This window comes from Liolophura sinensis, chromosome 9 (assembly GCF_032854445.1).
Source record: "Liolophura sinensis isolate JHLJ2023 chromosome 9, CUHK_Ljap_v2, whole genome shotgun sequence".
Lineage (NCBI taxonomy): Eukaryota > Metazoa > Mollusca > Polyplacophora > Chitonida > Chitonidae > Liolophura > Liolophura sinensis.
Genome location: NC_088303.1, coordinates 14,273,948 through 14,295,613, shown reverse-complemented (window position 1 = coordinate 14,295,613; position 21,666 = coordinate 14,273,948). Strand labels below are relative to the sequence as shown.

At 39.3% G+C, this 21,666-nt stretch overlaps 1 protein-coding gene across 1 annotated transcript; it reads right to left on the bottom strand.

Moving 5' to 3' along the window:
• Positions 1-9,489: 9,489 nt before the first annotated feature.
• Positions 9,490-17,034, bottom strand: LOC135475621 (uncharacterized). Its single transcript, XM_064755551.1, has 8 exons — positions 17,011-17,034; positions 16,231-16,425; positions 15,549-15,778; positions 13,288-14,966; positions 12,645-12,812; positions 11,876-12,156; positions 10,338-10,523; positions 9,490-9,606 (listed from the first exon to the last, which is right to left on the bottom strand). Exons 1-8 carry the CDS (start codon positions 17,032-17,034, stop codon positions 9,490-9,492), a joined length of 2,880 nt encoding a protein of 959 aa, XP_064611621.1.
• Positions 17,035-21,666: the final 4,632 nt, after the last annotated feature.

Sequence of the window (21,666 nt, the reverse complement as noted above, 5' to 3'; positions counted from 1 at the left end):
CCAATTGTCCGCCTTATCGTACCAGGTCATTTGCACGCAAGCCGCAGAATTTACCTCACTGGCGGCCAAAAACGCTTGTGTGACTCGGCTGTTAAGTTAACCACTCTACCATGCAGTAGTTAACTACATTGTCAGTTTATATCCTGAATTAGGGAGCTCACGTGTGTCCAGGTGGTTATCAAGTGTGGAACCTTCACTGTCAAGTCGTATCCTGAATTATCTGACACAGAAGTTGTATACACCATTAATATAACAGCTCAAGTATTATTCAGTAGCGCTATACGTACCCACAAGTGTCACCGTATGTACAGACACCCTACTGATCATCTCTCGTCACACTGACAACACTTCGTGTATGTGTTAAGCGTGATGCCGTAGTAGAGATCGCCATATATACATAGATGCCCTGTGTGACCAGTTAGAACATAGCGCTGAAATGCAGCTCTCGGCGATTTGAGTGAACAACGGGAAATAATATTAAATATCGTTCGAAGTAAGGAGACTTGGGATCAAACCCGGGTCATGTCATAGAAGACTGTAAGAGTGGTACTTTTTGCTGCCTCGCTTGGCTCTCAGTATTGAGAGGTTAGAGCAGTGCAATGTGACAGTGCAACTCTTTCGCACGTTTAATAATGCAGTCCAAACCTGTGTACATCTTTGTACTTTCCTGTGGTACATTTCAATTTTTGGTGTATTTGTGCTCATAAAATAGTTGGTAATATACACTTAGATAATAAACAAGCACTACAGCGTTACCCCCGGGCAGCTTTGTTCTGTTGCCATTCGTACCCTTGTTAACCTGGTAAGAATCGCCTTTTCTCTACTCATGTTTAGATGTAAAGTTATATTTTTGAGGGCGCCAGTTTGCAGTGAGCCAGTCTGCATAAAGTTTTATTGTTATATACACACTCTTGCCAGAGAAGCCTATATATATACCGTTTAGGGTTAGTGGTTTACAGACATAAAAGCTTCTACCATTTTCCATTAAAAGTGTTTAATTATATACCATGTATGTGTTTATAGTCATATGACATATGTCATATGTCTGTGCAATATGACTGCAGGAAGAACTATGCAAACTGATGTACATAGAAACTTGGTTAATAACACTCCAAATTATAAGCATAATGTCAAGAACGGGGACCAGTCTGGACTAAAAGGCCATCAGTTTTGTTCTAGGCCAAGGCTGGTATGAAGATTTACGCCTGGATTAACATTTAATACACTTTTTGAACAACCGACCCTAGCATCGTTAGTGCATTATAAAAACGCTTTAAAACAAAGCAGAAACGTGTACAAAACTAATAAATATGAAGATAGACTGTTCGTTATGGCCTTAGGTAACCGATTCTGGGTTTCTGATTCTTTCAATACACCCAGGATATATCAGTTATTTACAAGTAAATATTTAATATTAAGCCGTTATGTACGTGTACCCCACTTTGAAAAATAGCATTAATTCCAGACGGTATAACAAATACGTGCTATTTGCAAACTTGTGAGCAAAACGTAACATCACGCATGTATTTATTTAATGTAATAAGGGGCAATGTGCTGTATTTTGGCGGCATAAGTTTTTTAAATATTTATATCAATCCACAGCGAAATCTTTATGAAGACGAAAGAAGTTGTAGGTTCAAACCTCGTCTTGGACATGGAACTTTTGGACTGGCTCTCACTGTTTGTGGTGCATTGCTTGAGCATGATAGAGTTGGTGTAAGTTGGTACTATTTAATCATTTACATGCACAGTTAGAATAATACTCAAAGTGAGGTCAGAACTGAAACGAGGCAACTTGTTCTGTGTCATTGTTACAGCCTTAAGGGGTTAGTGCCCAGATTCATAATTAACTATCCCTGTATATATTGTTAAATTGAGTGTAAAAAAAATATAAGAAAAAATGACAGTAATCTGAGTAATATGGCATTAAAATCACTACATTGTGAGGCAGGGTTTATGCATTTGTCGCTAACACTCGGTAGTTTCCGCCGAATGACGTCACATAGGTCCAACCTTTACGAGCTGCCAGAGCAACGTTATTTAGTTCAGTGACAAGTGACAACAAACATATCGAATTTCTACACGAAATGGTTTGTTGTTCTGCATACGGTTGTAAAAACAAGTCATCGAAGAACCCTGAAGTTATTTTTTTCAAGTTTCCAGACGGTTTGGCTCTCAAGAAATCTTGGATTCCCGGCACGAGACGGACGGGTTTTATACCCACCAAACCGGACTGGCGGGAGTTGGGATAAGAAATCCTGGCGGGCAACTAAAGTTTAACAGCAGAGAGGAAATATTAGGGTTTAAATATCTGTATATTAACTCCGCTGATAGGACTTGGTGGGTGTTAAACAATGCGGGAGTTCAATCATCATTGGTTTGATCAATCTTGTGTATGCCGATAAAATGATAGAAAAGTAGGTACAGCCATGTGATGGCTTCAAATGAATGTCGCTTGATTCACGCTATCCCACTGGGTGTGTCTCTCCTGTGGGCCAGTGAGTGAACTAACAAATTTTAATCTGCGTATAACAACGCCAGCTCTTGACAGCTACGGCAATGTTTGTGGTTTCTGACCGGTTACAGAGAACGGTTCACACCGAAAACAATCCAAAGCTAATCATGTCGTTTAACTGCGTTGATCAAGAATTAATGTGTGAGGGTGGAAATACTGGTTGTTGATTAAACTTGCCCATCAAAGGTGCTAAAACAAGTGACATCTCTTTGAATACTGCTCAGGGTAGGTGCCCAAGCAGTATCACATAGTGATAATCCATCCCGCTTTGTTTTATTCTCGGATCCAGATTACGAGGATTAGAGACACCGCGGGAAAAAAAGAAGGATCAAAGCTACCCTCTGTAATACCTGTTTGACGTGTTTGAATTATTCCGACCATTATAGCTAGGACAATTATAAAAGAATTCGTAAGAATTTTTTTCAGTATTGTCTTGACTAAATGCATGAATATTAATTTGCGCAAACCCATTTTTGAAGTAAATCCACCCGAGGAATAGAATGATATTTATTGTCAAGCGGACAGAAGGAAAGAGTAGTAAATATTAAATCTGATATACACTCGAAATGTAGACCTACAGTGTAACACATGCAAAAGGTATAGCTTACCAGCCTGCATCGCCAGTGCGGTTGGAAATGCCTGGAAAAAATATCAAATTCAGCGTCTAAAAACTCAGAATTTCAAGTCTGACATGCGATGGCTGTGTCATAAGTCTGAACTTCAACGTCGCCAACTATGGATTCAAACTGAAAAAAGCAAAAGTATATTTGCTTGAGTTCAGCTAGAAACTGTCTCTAAAATGACATCGTTTTGATACGAAATATCAGGCTATATATGCCAGATAGACTTGGGTCGGCCATCTCTGACGTCACAAGCTGAGCTTTTCCGGCCTGCCGGCCGGCTAGACATCCCCTACTTTAGCAAATCTATCGTTTTTAGTGGATTGTAAGTCATAATAACGCTTCTCAGAGGCCCTCCTGGTAACATACTGTTAAACGGGTTATAATCTTTATACTTAACACAAGTAGCTAACTTTGGACAGTACTCCTTCAAGCGAATTATTGAAGATTGTGATATGATAATGAAATCCCAGGTCTTTTTTAGTAGCAGGGCCTACGCGGTCATTTGATAATATCGTTTATGGTGATGAACAGTCGATGTTATCAGCTTATATAACTAACTCTGTAAGTTACATGTACATGTAGATACACGATACATTACACAGAAAGACATCTTGTAATAAAAGTATTGTAAAAGATAGAAGTTGTATTTATAATGTTATAAGTTATGTTATAATTTATAATGGCAACGCCAGCGATGCTTTGAAGATATGTGGGTTGAGTAGATATACGTTATTGTGTTGTCTTTTTTCACGTTTCACCCATACAGCTAAGGGTATATAATACTGAACTGCTTTAAACACGTTGGGGAATTCCGCGTGGTCTATATATAGACACCTGGAATGATTTGATGTAAATGTTTGGCTTAGCCTTTTCTCTTGGAAACAAGACTATATATAAGGAGATCACGCAATGTTCTGCTTTGAGTTACTTGTGAGGCTTAGGGAAATGATGATTGTAAAAACCGTATATACGGACACAAACAGTTGAAACTGTTTACATTCAGGATTTTCCAAATTTCAAGTGCTGAGTTTATTAACAATTAAGATATCAGACATGAGGAAAATGGTCTGGATGATAGTTTTCATTGTGTCTATCGCCATACAGCAAGGTTTGACGGGTAACAAAGTTACCAAGGCTGTTGGCGTTAGAAGGCAGAATCTGGGCATCCTCTCACGTAAGTACACTGACGCCTTCTGACCGGAAGTATATACGGGAAGACATAAAGACATGTCCGCCTGGTATTGAAATGTCATCCGACAAAATCTCAATTTTGGGAAACGCCACAACACATTTAACAAAGGCTTGTTTTCACGGGAGCGTATTGTTGCCGTACAATTTCGTTTTTTATACGGCTTCTACATATATTTATTAGTTTGCCACTTCTCAAACCTGTTTCGTAGGAAAATTAGTTAATTAAGTAGGAATGTAACGAAAAACTACAGTTTTACAAAGAAAAATATTTTTTCACGTAGAAATATCTTTCCACCAGGGTGGAAATAATTTTCGTCGCGGTTGAAATATTTCCACCGCTGTGCATGAGACAATGTGTCAATGAAAAGATAATTTCATTTATGAAATACAATTTCTGATATGTTAAAGCGACATTGTTTGTAAAAAAAAAAGCCTTTCCTGACGAAAAATAGCCAAAATAAAATCGATTCTTGTTTTCCACACCAACATCAGAAAATTGTTTTTTTCTGCACCAGGTCATGGCGTCACTGAATATTCATAAACTCTGTCTGTTTCAGTGAAACGTCCGTCGCGTAACCCGCACTTGCTTAGGGATATACTCCCGGCTCTGTGTCGATGGTGTTACTATGTGCGGTGGATATGCCAACACTATCGGTACCGGAACCATCGCTCTTGTAGCACCTGTAACTTGTGCCAGAGACGGAGTAGGGCCCATAAGAGAGATGAATAACTATTCGGAAATCTGACTCCCGTTGGGCGTATATGAAGTTCGGTGCTGCACAATTTTTCAATTTTTACAATTTTGCAAAATTTAACATGTGCCTGTTACTCTTGACTGTGTTATTTTTACGTTGTAATTTGTACTGGGGAATAAATTCATCACTAGCTTTGTACACAAGAAAGTGAGAGTCTGTTTTTATGATAAATGACTTTGAACATACACAATGGGAAACAGTCATGAGCATATTCTATTTAAATTGGTTAGAATATAGGCTCCACGATCTCGAAGTTGTCTGCATGCCAGTAGCTTGCGAATGATCGATAGTTCTTCGGCTCTGCCCGGTTTCCTCCCACCATAATGCTGGCATTCGTCATATAAGTGAAATATTCTTGCGTACGGCGTAAAACACCAATCGCATAAATATATTTATTTTTTTATTGGATTGGTGTTTTAAGCCGTACTCAAGAATATTTCACTTATACGACGGCGGCCAGCATTATGGTGGGAGGAAACCGGGCACAGCCCGGGGGAAACCCACGGCCATCCGCAGGTTGCTGGCAGGCCTTCCCACTTTCGGCCGGAGATGAAGCCAGCATGAGCTGGACTGGAACTCACAGCGACCGCATTGGTCAGAGGCTCCTGGGTCATTACGCTGCGCCAGCGCGCTAACCGACTGAGCCACGGAGGCCCCCACCCCCTCCCCCCAGTCGCATAAATAAATAAATAAATGAATGAATAAATAAATGAATAAACATACGTCAGAGTTAATCTTAAATTATTTAATTATTCTCCAGCTTGTTTTTGAACTTAAATGCTAAGTTTCAATTTTGTCATCAAAGAACAAAATAAAATGTTTGATGTAAGTCTCATTCGAACACTTATGCTTGACTGAAGCCTGACACAGCTCCGTGATCCTGGGGTGGTGAGGGAAATAAATATAGTGATTGGTATATAGTGATCCTACAGAGGACAGGTTGCCATACGTAATTACATCTCATCGACATACTTGATATAAACAGTTAAACCACAAGGACATATACTGACAGAAGAAAACTATAGATGTTAAATTAGATCAGCTGGAGATCAGTTAACATAGCCTTTAATTTCAAAAGTGTGTTCAGCTAATATAAAGGATAACAAACATAAATCTATACGTCGAAAAAGAAGTCGTATAAAGAAGTTCCAGGTCAGTTCCCAAAACGACGTATAAACACTAATTCCAAACCTGTTGTCTTCAATACAAGCTAAAGTCACCGATTCGAGTAAGGTGTAATTTCCAGTGTCACATGCATCACAAACTTTTTCTCATTTAACATAGTATAAAACTCAAGCAGGATTATTTAGTCGAATAATCGGGGTTATAGTTTTGCTTAGGTAAGAAATGTTGCGGATTTAAAATATGGGTTATGTCCGGGACTCCCCCTGTCTTCTCCTTGCCGGGCTATTTATACGTTTATTTCATATGATGATTTAAGCCTAACCCTAAAATGACTCATATAGGTCTATACAACGCCTCTGTGACTCAAAAGTCAAACTCAAAAGTATAAACCTGACAAAAATTGTTTTCAATTTTAAAACAGCATCTTTACCGTCCTGTAAACCTGCAATTTGTGTGACACACCACTATTCCACATTTCGACACGACAATATTTGTGGAATATGCCCCTTTTCCACACTGTCACAATATTGCGGCAATATTTGTGAGATTCGCCCTTATTCCACATTGTGACACGACAATGTTTGTGAAATACACCATTATTCCGCATCGCCACACGTCAGTGTTTATGGTATACACTATATGCCCACACTGCGACGCGATAGTATTTGTGGACTATAATAGCTGAATGCATGATGCCTCATGGAGCCGACACATTTTATTAACGCTGTTATTTTAACGATTCAAATCGCCTGATAGGTGTACATTTGTTCAAAAGACGTAAGCTCGTTGTAACTACTGCTCAGTCAAAAACATCACTGGTGAAAAAAGTGCATTCGCCAACCTGGGTTTATTTGTAACCGGGCATAGCTATATAGGTGTCCTACTTAATTTATGTCAGTCCTTTCTCAAGCTATCGTGAGTAGGGCACTAAATCCAGAACGTTGAATGCAGCCTAGAGACCTTTAAACATCCATATCATTGTGTAAGCGTGTGGTCACAAGCCTTACTGTGCACGAATGGCTACACTTTAAAAAGTTCACAAACATCCTAAAAAAAGATGGTACTGCCTTGTATGAGCGTAAGAGTAGATCAGAGTTCGAACATCACACCCCCCACTGACAGGAGGTAGCGAGTTCATTTCTTCCTCCTACTGAATTATCATAGACCGTCTTTGTGAGGATTTGACTTGATATCCGATGTAAACTTTACTATCAAGGTCAAGGTGTGAAATGACGTATTCTTGATTATCCCGAAAATCATCGATGCAATAAACCGCCCAAATATTAAATTACGAGTGTTTTTCAGTTGTACTCCAGTTGTGCTCTCTATCTGAAGAATTAAGTATATCAGTGGACGTGTCTCTATACTTGGAAAACAGCACTTTTGTTTAAGCTAAACCGATCTGATAATCCTTCAGGTTGTTATTTGTGTTTTTTTACACATTACTTAACACTCCAACAATGGAACGCCATTTCATGGTATACGGGTGATATACGATCGTTGAACTTTTCGCTTAGATTCTAGCTACATTAATGTTCATTATGAATGCCAAGCTTGTCAGATATTTCTCGTCACGATTCTCAAGTTTGCCAGGTGTGTTCTCGTCACGATTCTCAAGATTGCCAGATCGGATTTCGATACGATTCTCAAGCGTGACAAATCGGTTCTCGTCCAGCTTTCCTGATTTGTTCTCGACGATACATTATTCAAGCTTGTCAGACTGGCACACAACATAATTCTCAAACTTGTTAGATTGGTTCTCGTCACGATTCTCAAGATTTACAGATTGCTTCCCGTCACGATTCTCAATATTATCCGATCGGTTCTCGTTACAATCATCAAGCTTGTTAGATTGGATCTGAACACTATTCTCCAGCTTGGAAGATTGGTTCTTGACACAATTCTCGGGTTTGACCAATCGGTTTTCAAGACGATTCTCAAGCTTGTCAGATCGGTTCTCACGACGATCATCAAGCTTGTCACATCAATTCTTGTCACAGTCCTCATGCCAATTCTCTACTCGATTATAAAGCTTGTCAGGTTTTTTTTTCCAGCACAATCCTCAATGTTTTCAGGAGGGTCACGATTGGTTTGGGCCACAGTCTTCAAGCTTGTCAGACTGGCACACAACATAATTCTCAAACTTGTTAGATTGGTTCTCGTCACGATTCTCAAGGTTCAGATTGGTGCTCCACACATTTCTCAAGGTAGTCAAATCGGTTCTTATCACGTTTCTCTAGCTTGTCAGATTCGGTTCTCGTCACAGTTTTCAAGCTTGTCAGATTTGATACGATTATCAGATTGGTTCTCTGAACGGTTCTCAAGCTTGTCAGACTGGTTCTCGATGCTGTCGGCGTGGCTCTCAACACGATTTTAAATCTTGTCAGATTGGTTCTCAAGGCCGTCAGTGGGCTTCTCAACACGATTCTCAAGACTATCCTCAAGGTTGTCATTTTCAGGAATTTCGTCGGAAGGAACGTAATAGTGATAACTTGTCTTATTCTAGCGCATGTCGTCAAGAAAAGAAAATGTTCTACTTAACAGCATGGCTCAAAAAAAGCTTTTTTGAGTGAGTACTAACCATTTTTCAGTCATATGACCTCGAAGGAATCCTTAGAGTGCATGTAATGTGCCTCCTTGCTGCAGGACGAATGTCCACCGCTTTTTTATCTAGTGCTGTTTTACTGAGACGCCTCACTGAAGGCAAGTAAGGCGCCCCGCTTGAGCCACTACACTGATACGAGTCAACCCAGTCGCTGCACTATTCCCTTCATGCTGAACGCTAAGCGAAGAAGTTACAACTTCCTCTTTTAAGGTCTTAGGTGTGACTCAACCCAGGACTGAGTCTGTATCTACCGTTTCCCGAAGCGGACGCTCTGACAACTGTGCTATCGGGTCCGGTAAACTTTATTGAAAGCGAAAATTATTGACGACTGATTTATAATTGATGCTGGTGCTTGTTCTAGCTTGTGTCATATTCACACGATTGTTACAAGCCTGATCGAGGCTGTACACCTCTGTATATGTATAGGCTGCATATCTATAGTGCTTAATGCTAATGCAATATAGGCATGTATTAATTTATAGGTAAATTATGCACATGAAGAATTTCCAACAAAACTGTGCACCTGAACATCAATTTACGTACAAAATGTTGTTTTTAATGAATTATAAACTTACAGGTTTTGCTTGTTCGTTATTAAATGTGAAAATAAATTGAACACGTAAAATTCAGTTAAGCTTATTATTTACAACAAAGTTGTAGTAACATCTTTCATCGCTAACACTTGTCCTCTTGCTGTTGGCTGGATTGTTTTGGTGACCCTCGTCTTCTTGGTGTGACCGTGGAAATATCTTTGCCGCACCTGTCTTCAACTTCTTTGATGACACTCTGGGCCTGTAAAGAATATTTTTTAAAAATTAATGTTTCTATGTGTATAGAGCGTTATCACGAGTGTTTATGTAGGCTTAAAACTCACATTTTGACAGTAGTATGACTGTTAAAAGGCTGTCTTCTAAATTTAAGTTATTAATGGATAGAAAAGATTGTAATTAATAGTAAGCCTAGTCACATGCATGGTTTAGGGGTAATCGTGAAGTAAAGGTTTCTGGAATGACCAATTAGAACTATGTCCTCACATATTACTCTTTACTTATTATTATTAATTGTTCTTCTTTTAATAAAACACATTAAGGGATTTGACTTCTCAGGAGGGTTTTAAGGATCACATTAAATGTCATTGGCGTCACAAACAGTTTTTCCATCCCAACCGCTGTATTTAATATAGGAATGGCTCATTAATATGAATAATAACATGCAGATATCATACTAAATAAAAGTCTACTAGTAATACAATACGTGTGTTTCGCAAGCCCATCATGTAATTCAAGCATTTGAATTCATTTAGTTCAGTGAAAACAAGTTTAAAAACACCACAAAGATATATTCTGGTTTTGTCTTCACAATAGCCTTTCAACCGAAGCTTTTATCTTCTTTGACGACCGCAGACATTTACAGATAGAATTAAGTCACATTTTGCACACGGTACACAGGGTCTAGCCGGGATAGCATTTCCACACAAATCAGAGCTAAACTTCAGGGAACAGATGCTTCATCTGTACACTTACCCAAACATAGAACGCTGCAGCTCCAGCACTGGTGCTTAAAATTTTGTGAAAAGTTATCTCTCCTAAAAGCTCTTTCGCGCCTAGAGCGATGTCGGCCGGAACCGTCGCTGGGTCAAGCTCCAGTATGCGGTTCTTGAAGGAGTCGTTTCCGATCCTGCTCAGTTGAAGGTAGATGTTTTTCCAAATCTTCGAAGTAGAAAGAAATTCAGAGAATCGTTAGTAAAAAGAAATGCTTCATGAGTATGCGCAGATTTCAAACATCTGTATATGACAGTAGTCATCACGATTAAAGCAGCCACTGGAATTAACAGAGAGCTATAAAATAGATATATCATTAATGCGAAAACTTTCCATCTGATCAACTATGTAGGCTAAAACACGGTCTCTCAGCAAAACAGTCATAAAGGATCAATTAACTTGTATTCAATGAACTAAATTAACAAAACCAAATGTTAGTTTAAAATAACCTTATATTTAGCTGTTTTACATGTACTTAGGTATTTTCAGTCAGTGGAATCAGTAGGCTCTCCGCAATTTAAGACAGGTGTCGTAGTGATAAGGACGGAAAATGAACATAGAACAGTTGACCCTGTTACTGTTTATTAAATGTGATGATAACACTGCATTTGAATAATTCTCGACCAGTGACGTCTAATAAATTGTAATTAAAATGACTGCCCTTTGCTTCTCTAATTCTGCTTGATCCATACATGCCTACTATGGCATAAAACGATACAACAAAGTAATCTTTTACACGAAAAGTCAGAATAACACCTTAGATGAGGTAAATTGGTAGGAGCCCAGATTTCATCAGCTACGACCATTTGCCAGCTATCACACTGTCGTCAGTTTTCTGGTATAAGTCTCCGTGCTGTAGCCTTTTATATTATTTTAGATCATCATGGATAGAATAGTATGCATATTGTATATTGTAATGTAGCCAATTCGTGATACAACTGTTAATATTCAAGTTACTTACTGTTAAAACCTTAATTGACTGTACCGCACTTTAGCAATATTTGATACAAGAGGTCAAACCCAATGGCTTTCTGTCAATCTTATTTTGAAACTCAAATACAGACCTACACCATTTCAGCCTATATGAAACTGTCTCCAGTCAGTGTATCGCTTTTCTCTGTTCAAATTTGTATCATTTCAATGATCGTAAGGTAAAACAGTGATAACAAACCCATGTTTCAATCATGACAATTGACTGCCCGTGGCTTTCCTGTAGGCTCTACTACCCAGACAGAACAGGCAAAACAATGCGAGGAAGCAATTTGATGATGTAGGTCTACAAGGTGATAATTTTCCCGCCAAGTTTATGCGGCTGAATGCCTCCCTCATCCCACCTCCTGCACAAACGCAAACACGCTGAACTATCCAACCCGCATACACCGCCTTGTTATATATATTTGTGACATTCAGGTTTTAACGATGCAGCAAAAAATCTGGTTTATAACTGTCACTGGAACTTGCCTAAAATGATACAAATTTGTCTGTGAAAAATAGGCTTCAAATTAATTTCATATATTCACCTCCGTTTCCTCTTCAAAGTGACCGAGTAGCAAAAACGTAGCCATCATGGTCCGTTTGACATCAGTTGGGGGATTTGAAAACGACTTGATTTCGGCAACGGTGTTGTAACTCAGATCCATGACGCCATGCAGATTTTTCAGAATGTTATTGTGGCGGTCCAAAAGCCGCTGTGCTCTCAACATTTCTTTCCGAAGGACTCCTTGGAGTTGAAGACTTTTTAAATTGTCCACAGCTAACTGCAACTGAACTTGGTCGCCGGATTTGCAAGCTTCCAGAATCTCTGTTGTAAATGAATGAAAAATCTTTAAAGACAGTTATGCCGAGGGAAAAAAATTATGTTAAATACATATTTTATATCTCTTAATTAACCCTCTATTTTATACATATCTTCCGTCAATGGACGAATATTTTCGGAAATGACCGCAAACGATAAACACTGGGAACACGGTACAAGCTCGAACAATTTGTACCATTCCCCCATACGGTTGTGTTAGCAGCTATTATCGTTGACACAAACACAGGCTAATTAATTTTCGTACTCCCCGCTGGAACCCTAGGGAAACTATATTTTGAAGCCATTTGTACGCTCAACTTATATAATAGAACACATCCTAAACTGCATTTTAAGAAACAAACGTTGTGTGTACCCTTTAAGCCTTAGAAGAATAAACAGGTGCTCCATTTAACTAAAGCAATGCAATAAAGTAAGGTAATAACAAAGATAGATAATAACGAACTGTGTTTTATGCTCTAAATAAAATATCCTACCTCGTCGTGTGCGCATGACATTCAGATCCAACTGAGCACGGGTTTCTTCCGGTCCCGTATACAGCAAGTTCAATTCACGAATATCAGATATAGCTTTCTCTAGCTCATGTTCGTTCTTTTCGGCAACAGCTTGTCTCATTCTTTGCTGGATGCGACCCACGCGGGGATCTGCAATTTCCAAACATTGTGTATTAAACGTGAGATATTGTTAGGCCTGGTGATGTGTGAGTTGGGGTGCGTGGTGCATGCACAGGGGTTAAAGCTATCTCACTAAGGTCACATCAGAGCAGCTCACTTTGAAATTCTTCCTTACGTGGGGATCTGGAGAAGATATGGTACAAGTTTTTGTGCAGACCATGAACAGTTTTTTTCCTTGGTGAATGTGCACTGTGTAAATCATTCACAACTCACTGTTGTTTTCAAGACTTTATTTCTACTGTTTGGTCACTTTGGCGACAGTTAAAAAAGACAGAAGAACAAACATTCATGTTTGGCTTTACATTGTCTTGAAGGAGAGATGTCAAGGTACTAAATGTGTAAACTATGTTGTCGTCCTACAAAAATACAACTATTTGGGAATCTTGGATAAATTTGTATTTAAGTGATAGCACAACATATAAACAGCGGATGTATATTTAATAACCTGGTTGTATTGGAAATGGCACTTCCGGTTTGGGCGGCTCGGGAATCGTTGGGATCTCCTCAATGGCCGGGATTTTCACCTCTTCCTGTATGGGTGGCTGACCAACTTCAACAAAACTGCTCGTCTCGTTCATGTCCGAAATAATCGAAATCTGTGATTCTTGTCTTTGAGCGACTTCCTTGATTGGCTCTTCAGTAATCTTACTATCACCTTTCAAGGTTTTTCTCTTTTTGAATTCTATCAGGTAATCGTATATATTTTGAAAAGTTTTCGCAGCTGTTGGGTCCATTCCGACAACCTTTAGACCATAAGATCCCTGGGCAGGCATTCGAACGCTGAAGTGCACGAAATTCCCCTTGGTGTAGTGCTTTACTAAGCGTTTGCTATCGGCTGCTTTGAGACCCACGCCTGATAAAGCTGCAAAAAGTTCGATAGGCTTTTTCATTTCAAATACAATTTTAACTTCTTCTCTATGCGCGCGTATAACTGGATCCTTATGGGATACCAACTTCACTCCCATATCCACGAGACCGTCACGCGGCCCGGCGCCTTCGCCAAAGTCTCGCGGGAATGCCTCGTGACGCCCTGTCTGCTCTGATGTCACTAAATAGTTACAGAAGTTTTCCACCTTGTTTTGCGAGTCGCTAACAAACAAAGCGAGTGCGTATTCTCCCTTGATGGGTGTCCGCATAAAGAAAATGACTTCACTCCCGTCTCTCCAATGAACAACATGCTCACTGAGAGACATATCATCCACTGTCACCGAGGATAACTGGTGAGAGAACGTCAACGTTTTCGTCGCAGCTTTTTCAACGTTGAATCGTATTTCTACTTCTCCTTGTGGCGTCTTCACCCGCCCAGTTTTGTGAGAGACCGGCGTTAGCTTTAGGGTGTGGGCTTCAAACCCCGGTCCCCAACCAGCCGGGGAAGCAATTGGAAACGGTGGGCAACCTCCTAAACCCTTGTCCACGACAATTTTATAAAGCACTATCCAGTCGTAATCGTAACCAGGCTTGTCGATTGAAGCATCTTTGCCCACCAGTTCTAGACGGTATACCCCGGCCTCGGGAACCCTTATTTCCACACTGAGAATGTCTGGTTGTATCTTATGAACAAATGCATACTGGTTTTGCTTTACCGCTTCACCACCCACGGAAGGCACAATGGCTGTCTGAAGGCGTGAGAGGATATGGCGAAATTTTAAATTCACCGAATTTTCAACTGGGATATTAAAGCGGAAGTCTACATCTCCGCTAAGAGACCGAACGATGCACTTGTCGTGCGTAACTAACGACATGTTTAAGTTGAAGAATCGGTCCTTGAGGAACGCCATTTCTTCAAAACGCTCCAAGGTTATGGGATTGTTAAGAAGTTGCCATTCTTTAACAAACGGGAGATGACTGGCTGACAAATGCTCAGGGTCTGTAAGAAAGTAATTCTCATCACAACTGTACACTGACTTTTTCTTTGTTGCTCTCTTTTTTTTCGACTTCTCCGCAACCTCGTCGTCGTCGCCTTCTCCACATGCGCCCCAGTAGGCATTGAGGAAGCGCCAGTTGTCGTCAATCAGAACAGCATTCCATTCTCCGTATAAACTCTCGCTTGTCATCTGCTGACCGATTATGTAAGTCGATCCTTTCATAAGGCCGTTTATGATTACACAAGATATTCCAGCCAGCCTGTGAAATAAAGTACAGTTACTGATTAGTAACCAACGTCTTAAATAATCTTCTCGGATTTACGGATTGATTATCGTCCAATTCGACTTAAATACCTAGGTTTTTTCAGTGACGTTTTACAGCTTGCTGGATATAGCGCATACTGTAAAGCAGAAAGTTAACTTGTATACTGATAAACATACCAATGACACTTGAACAAAAATTTTCCAGAGATTCACTACACCGCTTTACATACGTATTTTACATTAACTTCCTGCGAAAGCTAGATAGCCAGAAAACCAGCCTTGCGCAATCCATAAATAAAAGCATGCAGCTAGGAACATAAATGACTGGATTTCAAAAACTTTTTTACATCAGGTAACGGACTACAGGTGAATTTACAACTGTTAGCTCTAAAGTATAATTTATTCGAAAAGGTTATGAAAGATTTGGTTTTTAAATTACACCTTTGACTCTTGTTACACCACAGTCGACCCATATAGCAACGGACTGCTTTGGTGAGTGCGTTCACGAAATGGTATGTTCACTTTCTAAATAAGGTGTCTCAAATTACCTTACGTTCCTGTTTTCCTCCATACATACCTACACATAGTAAGAATAAGCTGAGCATAGTTGCCCTTGCCCTGTTGGATCCTCCAGAACTGGAATAAGGGGAGAGAACTGTCGGGCTCTTCTCGGATCACCATGTTGTCCAGCGGCTGCGCAGTGACCCACCGGAAAATTATCCTGACCTTTGACAGGTCGTCTTTTATTCCAGTCAGTAGAAACTCCATTAGTTTATTGTACGGTTGATACAGAAGGTTGTCTGGAGCCTGCCAGTGATAGAAAAAAATCCCAGATATATCGCTCCTGCGGCATTATAAAAGACATTAATTTCCTGATTTATGTGTATACCAGTTGCCGTTGTATTTGGCTAAATAACATCCACTTATGGAGGTATAATGAGTTCTTACGGGAATTAATGGTTAGCATGCTAGCGCAACACAATGACAAAGGAGCTCCTCGCCAGTGCCGTTGCTGTGAGTTGAACTCCAGATCATACTGTCTTCCTCTTTGGTCGTACGTGAAAAGATATGGCAACAACTTGCGGCTGGTGGTGAGTTTCCCCCTGTCTTTTCCCTCGGATTCTGTTTTGTTTCCTCGCACCATAATGTCGACCGCCGTCGTATAAGTGAAATATTCTTGAGTACGGCGTAAAACACCAATCAAATAAATAAACAAATCAAATCTAATATTAAATCACGTTCATAATTGGAGTATTCACCATTGTTGCTCTGCGGTCGATGTCTATAAATTTTTCCAGCTGAAATATGTCGCTCTTTGTTGTTGAAGGCTGAATTGGTGGCGAAATCATGTCTAAGCCTGTGACGTCATCAGCGTACACCGCAAGTCGCTCGTTGAACTGGAACGACGGGCGAAGTGGAAAAGTGGCCATCACCTTTCCAGGCGATGGAACCACCTACAAATAACAAAGATTTTAAGGAGAAAAGGTCTTGAATAGGTCGCCAGAATCGTTCATTTTTATGACTGTAGTTTAGCGTACACTGCGTAACCACCTACAAAGGCCAGGATTTATTCAACAATTTACGGCTTAGTGTGGACTTAGTATGGAAAATATTTATACTTAGATTGTTTCAGTAACTCCGTTAAGCATTGACTACATTGCAATCAAGGCTTTGAAACAGACATTCGCATTCAATCAGCCATCAAACAAAATGGATGTCCCCGGTCAATAATCGTAATTGCAATATTCCAAGCCAGTACTGAGTTTAATTTAAATTTGGACCGGTGCACACCTGATTTTTCAGATGTGTTGAATGTATCGCAAACACATTATAAGACAGAATGTAATATTTAGAAAGTATTTTGTTAAAGATTTATCTATGTGTCGAAACAGATATTCGTATACCAGCTGTATAATGCCAAGGCCAATTACCAAAACGACGTTCAACACAAACTACCAAAGAAATAAGAAAGTATGTTGAAGTGTGAGAATAGGACAGAAGATACATTGATAATCAAGAACAGTAATAGGCCTACTTACCTGGTGTGAGGGTGAACAACCCATGGTAACTGCTCAAGTTTCACTAACAGTCTATATCGATGTTTAACCTACAGCAACAACATCATCGCTCCAGAATCACAGTATGTCACTCCCAAACAGATGTCTTCAAAAGACTCATGATTGTGTCACTTGTGTATGTCGTCTTTGTGTAATCAAACTGACAGCTCGCAGTCTGCACTCCAGGGTAGAAACTGGGAGAAAGTAAGAGGTAGACTGTACGAATAAGCTTTCGGGTGATTTCAGCACGCCCTTTCTTGTAACTACAAACAATCACTAATGGCAGCAATGCCCAGCCCCACCCACCCTCCCACTTCTCCCCTACCTCAAGACCTCGTGTTAATGGCGTTCGGTCGTCAGGGACCTAGGCTCGAGATAAAGCGGATTATTTCTGATTTTGGATTAACCTTAATAAATGGTGATAGTCCCTGTTAAAAAGTAGTTGGCATTAAAGTACGCCTTGGTCCCGCACACCTCCAGTAATACTGGTGTATTCCTCCATGTCCAGCTGTGGATTAGAGTTTGTTAATCCATCTTTCATTCATTTGTGTTAATACTGTAAGCTTTCTTGATGGTGCTCAAGACATAATGTATTCTGACACCCAGTAGGACCACCGGGGAAATGTCTTGGCTTCTACCGACCGACCGGCTACGTTAAATGTGTCTTATACCTTCATATACATGAGAAGACAGACAAGCGGAAAAGCGAGAATTCCACTTCTCCGACATCGCTCGCCATTAACAGTCTACGGCACCAATAAAAATGAACCTAGCTGACTAAAAGTTGTTCATATTTGTACCAGCTGAAAGGTTATTACTTATGAACACGATGAGGAAAGTTTTAGTGAACTCGGTAAATTTTATTTATTAAAACAGGAGAGTGGAAATTTCCTTTCCTTCTTTTTCTATTTTGTCATTTACATCATGCATGGCCTGTATACCTGTGCATTTTGACGCAAATTGGCGTAACCAATCGTTCGTTACAAGTTATGGTTCGAGCCATAACTCACATTATTGATAGTGTCGTATATTTATTTTTAAAAGATTGTTATTTCTTTATATTTTGTATACGATGTAACGTTTGATACTATAATCAAGATTAGCGGGTTTGGAAATGTTAACTAGAACAGACACAAACAACGTGGAAGAATCTCAGTTTAGCCGATCAAACTAACTAACTATAAAGCTTAGTCTCAATCGCAGCGACAGCGAAACAAATCTAGAATCATGACGTTTCTTATATGCGGAACTTATTGTGCTCTTTGAGAGGTAATAGGTTATTTGCTTACAAGTGGTTAGCCAGAAAGCGAACTGAAGCATTCAGCATTTTATGGAGACCAGACTAGTAAAAGACATTGTAAAGTTCGTAAAAATTTTAAAGAAGAAATTTTTAAACAAGAAAAACTTATGTCGTACAAAAAGCATCAATCCGCACCTCTGAGATCGGAGAAAATCATACGAAATACTGAAATTTCCATATTTGAGGTAGAAGTAAATCAAACGAAAAATCAAACTTTGGTGTGGGGAAAATCGCATAAATACCAAACATTGCATATAATTGAAATGCGAGAAAATCACACAAAATACCGAACTTTGGATATCTGACGAAGGAAAAATCATTCAAAACGCCGAGCATTGGATATCTGACGAGGGAAAAATCACCAAAATATACTTTGTATATCTGATGTATAGGAGAAAACTATATAAAATACCAAACTTTGTACATCTGTGGTGGGAGGAAACCATATATCGAATTCACGCCTCTTGTCGTTCAGCCGTGGATGGACCCTAAGGTAAACAATGGGCCTACAAGACTCTAAGATAAAGAGCGTGCCCATAAGATTCTAAGATAAACACTCTGCTCATAAGACCCTAAGATAAACAACGTGCCCGTAAGACCCTAAGATAAACAGTGTATCCATAAGACCCTAAGATAAACAGTGTATCCATAAGACCCTAAGATAAACAGTGTACTCATAAGGCCCTAAGAAAAACAGTATGCCCAAAAGGCCCTAATATAAACAGTGTGCCCATAAGATCCTAAAATAAACAAGACGCCTATATAGACCCTAAGGTATAGACCTATAAGATCCTAAGATAGGCAGTGTATCCATAAGACCCTAAGACAAACAGTGTAGCCACAAGACCTTAGATAAATAGTGTGCCCATAAGACCCTAAGATAAACAGTGTATCCATAAGACCGGACCAGATTACCACCCAAAATTTCGAATGACGGAGTTCTTCGAATCATGTAAAGAGAAGCAGTCAACAGTTTCCAGTGATGCTGCGCAAGGTATGTTCTGGGAGAATGGGTGAAATAAGTATTCAGATCGTGTGTCATACTAGTATATAAGCTGTGGATGGTAAAATGTGTATCTCAGTTGCGCTTTGAATGCAACTGTTCATATATCCAATGTGACTATCATATTCAACACGAAGAATATACATCACCTATCCCGGGTTAAGTGGAATTAGACACACTCATGAAGCAGAGTGCCAGAGATTCTAGACGCTTTGCGCATATTGAATTTCAAGAAAATTATACTTACTGAAAACTTAAGAAACTTAGTGTGAAGGTGTTTGATGGAATAACCTTGACACACTAGTTTTTGCAGCAATAACTTCTGACGTTGGTTGAAATCGTCACATAAACTAAAGGAATTAACATACCATATAGATCTCCCAGTGTAAATACCATTTACTACGGAAGATGGATTCTTTAGACATATATTAATGCGAATTAAAATAACACATAGTACATACTGAATAACATAAAGATTTCATGAAAATGTATCCGATATTAACCGATTGAACACGTCGCTCCACACCTGTTCTGTTTTACCTACATTGCATGTGCCAGTGTAGTAATTATGGCATTTACAAGTCAGTTTTGAATATCTTCTACCAGTCAGTCAGATGGATCTGTCCCTGTAGTATACAAAAAAAAATCGGTATGATCAAGTGAATGGTTAAACCAGCCGAGTCGGGTTCACTGGGTGCTGTCTATTATGACTTAACCGGAGATACACGGCGTAGAACTATAGCCATGACCTCTGTTTTTTTTTTTTTTTTTGTTCAACTTTTGTACCGATAACACGATTCTGTTCCACGTTTTTAAAATAAACACAGTTTTCTCCCACCCTAATGCTGGCCGCCGTCAAGTGAAATATTATACGGCGTTCTTTTGCTAGGTTGAAAAAAATTTGAAAGAATAAACGAAACTATTTTCATTGACAATGTTTAATGATCTTTCATATGAGATATATGTCATGCAAGTGTTTTCTTACGAAGTACAAAATGTCGTCACTGTGCTTAAGATAAAAATGTATCTTTACATTTATTTTTCGACTTTTTTTCTCGAAATGTAATGACCACAAAGACAGGCCAGATGTGCTTTGGCTTGTCAGCTGATGACGTCACTTGGGTAAACAGCCTAGATCTATTTTTAAGTCTAAACCAGCCCTTCAGATGGGTGAATAGTCCTGTGCACACCTCTGCCTATCAGGTGAAGGTTACAGTTGTCTGTACTCATACATAGACGAAATTTCCAGTGGGACGAAAGCCAAGATATTTTTCAATACAGTGAGTCAGTTATACGATATAAGTACCTACACAAAGACATACACGGATATACCAACTCAATCATCTTTGTGAATCTGACACTGCAGCCATTGCAAAAACGAGATTGACACTCAATACTGATTCAAGTATCGGCCTAAAGGGACACAAGGGAGCACAAGGGGAACTTACCGTACTTTCAGGAAAGAAATGGTCAAACTGATATCAACGTGGCCTATAATATCCACCATGCAATCAAAATATATGACAGGTTTTAACTCCATGAAAAGATAAAATGAAAGCAAAAAACTAATGTATTTTCAGACACAGTTATCAGGGGTTTCAATATTTCTTTTCACTGATGTTTTACACCTTCTCTTTAAAACACTTATTGGCCATTGCTTGAGAGACACTCTCTAATAACTTAGGTAATTATCATTACAAAAAATACTTAGCGATGTTTCTAAAAATAGCACCATTATGTCTTTTAGATTATTTTCACTGAAACAAAAAACGTGAAATAAATCCGTTAGTTTATAACTTAATTTTGTCATCGTTTGACCAGAAAGTCGTCTTACATTTAGGATCAAATGTACATTTTACCTTCAGAGTGGCAGTTTTAAATACTTACATGTAACCATTACAGTTAGAAATTGCACGACGCGGGATTGTTTAATTCAAAATTTCCTGACTTTGAATTGGGGCACTTCTACTCCAAGGTTCATATTCCATTATGTCGATGTTTGTACATCATTCCCGTACATGCGTGCAACAGACACGGAGTATAAATATTCACATTGTGAAGATGGTAGCACGAGCTAAAATCTGACATTGGGCACTGGCGATATTGTTTCCGGCGAATGCTTCATTGTGCACATTGTGTTTTTTTTTGGAACATGAGATGTGCGTGACAAGCGGTATATATTGAAGTCATACACCTCTTATCAAACATGAATGGTTTTGATACATTCAGCTGATGGCAACGAAACTTGGATTGTTTAATGATAAATACTACCATATTAGTGACTTCCCCTTTTATACAAGGCAGACATACACCTTTCTCGAAATTTGCATTTTAC

Coding starts and splice junctions, on each gene's coding strand:
- LOC135475621 (XM_064755551.1), bottom strand. CDS start 17,034: ATGGGTTGTTCACCCTCACACCAG. Junction 12,813..13,287: donor GCCATTTCCAATACAACCAG/GTTATTAAATAT, acceptor TGGAAATTGCAG/ATCCCCGCGTGGGTCGCATC. Junction 9,607..10,337: donor CTGCAGCGTTCTATGTTTGG/GTAAGTGTACAG, acceptor TATTCTTTACAG/GCCCAGAGTGTCATCAAAGA.